Raw genomic sequence first — 5,499 nt, 5'->3', positions numbered from 1 at the left:
TTGCTAAGGAAGACAAAGGTTCATCGACCATTGTTGACCTATTTAAAAATACAAAGAAATAAAGCTACACGTATTTATGTATAATGAAGCAAGATTATTTATACTAACTTATGAAATGTTTTAATTAGTTTTAACTTGCTGAAGCTACGTTCTGCACTTGCAACAGTAACTGGTAAAGTAAGAATGATTCGCAACGCAATAACTAGATTGGGATAAGTTTCTTGCAGCTCTTCTTTGTAGATGTAGTTTAGGAAGTCATATGCAGATTTTAGGAGAGCATTTTTTTTCCTCCTTTATAACTATGACAAAACGTTTTAACTCCGATTCTAAATCCTTAGAATCTAAATCAGCAAGCTTTATTTGCAAATTTTTGCAATAAGCAGACAGAGAATTTTTATTACAAGCTTTGGTAAGACTCGCAGATCGGTAAAGAAAGTCATAAAGCTTTGTGACAATGCTGATCTGTTCAAAACGCTCTTTTACTGATGCAATTGACATATCAATTAGGGGCAAAAAGAAATCTGCTTTATACTGATGTTCAGGTTGCCAAGTGTGATCAGCACACTTGTATGAAAAAATCGATTTTTTTATTCGTGAACGCACCATCGAAAAAACCTTTTCAATACCCAATACTTCTGCGATTTCTGATGCCTTAACACGTGCGTCAGAAAATCCATTTTTGCGATACTCATAAAGAAACGCTTTTGTTGCATTTATTTCACTAGCTAATATGTCGAGAGAGGTTGCAGAAGACTGAAGCAGCTTACTTGATTTGTTAATTTGAAATAAAAGGTTATACCAAATAATGATTGATAATAAGAAAGGCCATGTTCTAATATATTCTGTCAGCGATTGTACTTCTGTGGCTGTTGCCCCATCTCTTTTTTCTAAGGGATGTTCTTCCAATTTTTCAAGTGCCTCTAAGATTTCTTTTAAATAGAAGCGAAGTGGTTTAACACAGTTTATTCTACTTTCCCATCTGGTATCTGATTTTGGCTTGACTGAAATTACCACGCATGATTTTAAAATTTCCAATCGAGGAGGAGACGATGAAATGAGCGTGTATAACCTTGAAAGAACACCAAAAAAAGAAATTACACTAATGGATGACAGTGCACCATCAACAATAACAAGATTGAGTGAATGGTTAGCACATGGAACATATAAGGTCTTAGGATTCATTTCCAGAAACCTTGCTTGAACACCTTTTACTTTTCCTTTCATATTAGCACCATTATCGTAAGATTGACCTCGACAGTCTAAAATATTTAGATTTTTTGCCCAATTTTTTACCTGATTTAAAAACACATTGAAAAGCCCTTTTCCAGTGGTATCATTTACTGTGAGATATCCAAAGAAATTTTCGGAAATGTCGATACCTACTCCAGGAGTACATGTTACTGATCGCAGAATAATGCTCATTTGTTCTTTGTGCGAAACGTCTGGCGTACAATCTAAAATAATAGAATAGCATTTTGCCTTTTTTACCTTAGAAAGATTTTTGGATTCAATTTCCCTGGCTAAAAGTCTAATCAACTCGTTCTGTGTGTCATTGCTCAAGTAGTGCTCCTTGGTTTCTTTGTCCTGAATTCTTTGCATAAGCTAATTGAGAACGGTATCATACTTAGCCAGTAATTCAAACACCCCAAGAATGTTTCCATTGCTCTTTAAACCAATGGCTGTGTCTGAACCACGTAATGCAAGATTTCTTGTAGAAATAAATAAGGTATAATAATAATAAAGGTGTCTAGTATCCTTTCTAACACAGCCCTCCAAAATATCCGCTCTTTATGAAGCAACTTTTGTTGTTTCTCGTCTATGGTAGCTTGATTTGGAATGCCAGCATTACCAAAATTGAAGAAAAAGAAATTAATTAAGAAAAAAAAAGTAACAAAGCAATAAATTAAAGAAAATATCAGTTAACCTTTTCGTAAAGTCATCCATTGTTCAAAGCACTAGAAATGTGCACTGCATGTTTCATGTTCTTTAAGTTTTTTTGACAAGCCTTCCCAAGTGTTCATTTCTTGCCGGAATAGTGAAAAAGTTATCCCAAAAAGTTTGCAACAAAAACAAAACACTTTATTGCTGTTCAAAGAATATATGAGCCATGTGCGTTCAAAGATTTCTCCATTCTTCATCTTGCGGTTATAATAATTCAGTGAAAATCGTCTTCTTTCTAAATTGTATGGAAAATTAATTTCGATCTTTTTGAAACCACGTTTAACAATGTCACACCTCTGTGCGTCAGAAACATTATCTGGCCACTCAGAAGGATCATCACTGAGAAAAATGGGCGGAATTGTTATGCCATTTAACGTAGACTCGCATATCAACCTATCTGACTCTACTCTAGTATTCAAATAATGACAATCAGAATTATTTGTAGTTTCTGTTGGTATCGAAACACTTCTAGTCTGAACTAATGGTTTCAAAAAATGTGTTAGCTTGGGGTGATTTGTGATTTCCTCCCTGGCTGCAGCTTTTTCTCTTCTCTTAGTGGCACCACTTTTCACTTTTTTCATACCAATAATTATATCGTGATATACTATCGAAATATAATTATAAATTTTTGGAAACCTTCATTGTTTGTTTTTTTTTTATATAAAAAACTAACAACGCATAATAATAACAATAATAATAATAATAATAATAATAACAATAATAATAATAACAATAATAATAATAATAATAATAATAATAATAATAATAATAATAATAATAACAATAATAACAATAGTAATAATAATAACAAAAAAATCAGTTCAATGATAATGGCCTTATAATCATTTGAACTTTAAAATAAACAAATGCAAAGCGTAACAGTTTTCCAATGCTATACATTTGTTTCTTTAAAAACAATGCGTATGATTTAATTGAAACAAATAATAGACTTTTTATTTCATAGTATTAAAGCAAAAGTAATAACATATAACATAGTAATAAAATAAATTATTACCAAGATAAATTGTGAATCGCCAAAAATAAAAAACGAGTTATAATTTATAAATAAATAAACATTGAAATATGTAATCTAAATACAAATAATAATATATTCGCATCTAATAAAATATGCGATTTAGAGAACTATATTTCTTCGCACGATTGATTGCTGCTTAATGGTCTTTAACGGTTTGACAGATTTTTATAAAGCTCGCGTTTTTCATAAAATTCGGACCTCGGAAGTTAAACATTTTTTTTACTTTTTTTTTCATGAAAAATATTATTGCTTTTTTCACGCTTGCTTCATTTTGGTAATATCGTTTTTAAAAGGCCATGTTTTTTTTATTAATAGTAACAGTAACTATATATATATTCAAATATTCTTATTATAAAAAAAAATAATTTCAAATTACAAAAAGGGCCCCTAAAAATGCTGCCCCCCCCCCAGTTGGGGGTGTGGGGGAGCCTAGCCACGGCTCTGGTAGTAGTGCTCTTTCGACCGTGTTTGATACGGATCTCTTGGCAGCCATTAAAGCCAAGGTGGCGAGAAAGAGAAGCAGAACTTTATTATAAAAGGAAATGTGACTAAAGTGTATGCAACACGGTCGTTTGCAGGAGGAAAGTTATTATACGCATGCGCAGTGGAATTACATTTATTGAAGAATTTTTAAAATGGCTACGGTAACAGCGTTATAAAAACTAATCATTAACAACGAGTAGTTTGTTCAATTTTAGATAATTAAATAGGTTTTTAACTAGTTTTTTCATGAAATTATTTTGAAAATAACTTGTAGCTGTACGAAGAAATTTTTCAAATAAAATGCAAGACCTCTGATTGTGAATAATATCTACTTTCAGCTAAAGCAACTTTAGTGTTTTGTTTACAATTTTTAAACCTTTTTTAAAATATTTTTGAGCGTAGAAATTTTTTAATTTAAATTTATTCAGCAAGATAAACCTTTTATCTTTTTTGTATTTTTTGCTTATATGAGGATTCAATTTTTTTTGCAGGGTTAAAAGAAAATCTTAATCATTAAACTTTTGTAACCTGTTGCTATGGTACTCTTTTCCGATGTGGCTATATGTGGCATATAAAAATATATATAAATATATATATATATATATATATATATATATATATATATATATATATATATATATATATATATATATATATATATATATATATATATATATATATATATATATATGTATAGTGCTCAATATTCTTAAAGAAGAGAGCATAATATTGTTATATGTTAGTAACATAATATTTTTATTTGTTAGTAACATAATAAATATATATATATATATATATATATATATATATATATATATATATATATATATATATATATATATATATATATATATATATATATATATATATATATATATATATTAGGTACGTGGACTGATTTTTTTAGATTGAGCATATCCTAGAATGTTATATATCATTAGAAAGCCCTTCAGTACAGTATTTTAAAGATCAAAAAATTATTAAAAACGAACAATTTAAAAAAAAGTTATGACGTTTTTAGTAGCAAATTTTTGATATATGGATTTATTGAAGAAACTGGTTCCAAAAAATTGTTTTTTTCCACTAAAATTGTTATAACTTTGTCAAATCTTATCCAAATGCCTATACCTTGGTATCAAAAGATAGATGTAAGAGTAGGCTATAAGTTCACATAACTCTATAGATAAAAGGGGTGTTTAGAGGGCCAGAGGGGGTACCGGAAAACCATTGTAACTTTAAAAAAATACAAGTTTTTCACACGAAAGAGTGTTTTTCTGATAAAATATGTTATCTTTATACATAAAAAGTTAATCTGATTTGCTTCCATTCTATTCCCAAATATTAGTGGTCTATTTTAGATTAAAGGGTGGATGTCTTTGTTACGTTTAAACACCCACGTAGTAAAATGTTACATTTTGATAAATATTTTAACCTAAAAAACATTGATTATATTTTATGTTAAAAAGTTTAAATTACATTTTCTTATTTTACATCATATACAAGTGGTGTATAAATTGACATTAGAGGTGGGACATGTGCCACGCCCAACGACCCCCCCCCCCTCCCCTCCCAGTCTTATCCAACTTAAAAAAAAAATTTGTAAGATATTTGAAAAAAGGTTTTAAATTGAGTTTATTGAAAAAGAGAAATAAGTATTCGAAATTATTTTACTAGAGGAGGGGCGTGTGCCACGCCCAATGACCCCCCCCCTTCTTATTCAAACTTGAAAAAAATGTCAATGAAAATTAAAAAAAAATTTTTTAATTGTGTTTATTTGAAAAGGGAGAAATAACTTTACAAATGTCACCACATTACAAGATGCAAGTTGGAGTATCCACCCTAAAATGTCTCTAAAAAGTATATATAAAGACTTAATATATTAAAATTTCAATTCGATTTGCCTAAACAAAGAAATAATATATAATAATTTATTAGAAATTAATAACATTATAAATAATGTAAAAAAATAAACTATTATTTCAACATCAATAATGCAAATATAATTTTTAGGAACTGTAAACATAAGGTAAACTAATTTA

At 29.1% G+C, this 5,499-nt stretch overlaps 1 protein-coding gene across 1 annotated transcript; it reads right to left on the bottom strand.

Moving 5' to 3' along the window:
- Window positions 1-255: 255 nt before the first annotated feature.
- LOC124811018 (zinc finger MYM-type protein 1-like) lies at window positions 256-1,599 on the bottom strand. The gene has a single exon (XM_065806650.1). The coding sequence runs from the start codon at window positions 1,597-1,599 to the stop codon at window positions 256-258; it is 1,344 nt and encodes a 447-aa protein (XP_065662722.1).
- Between the last annotated feature and the right edge of the window lie 3,900 nt (window positions 1,600-5,499).

Source organism: Hydra vulgaris, chromosome 09 (assembly GCF_038396675.1).
Source record: "Hydra vulgaris chromosome 09, alternate assembly HydraT2T_AEP".
Lineage (NCBI taxonomy): Eukaryota > Metazoa > Cnidaria > Hydrozoa > Anthoathecata > Hydridae > Hydra > Hydra vulgaris.
Note: the sequence above shows the minus strand (reverse complement) of the source record. Positions and strands in the feature narration are given on the sequence as shown.

Excerpts from the sequence above, each read along its gene's own strand:
- LOC124811018 (XM_065806650.1), bottom strand. The coding sequence starts at position 1,599 with ATGCAAAGAATTCAGGACAAAGAAACCAAGGAGCACTACTTGAGCAAT.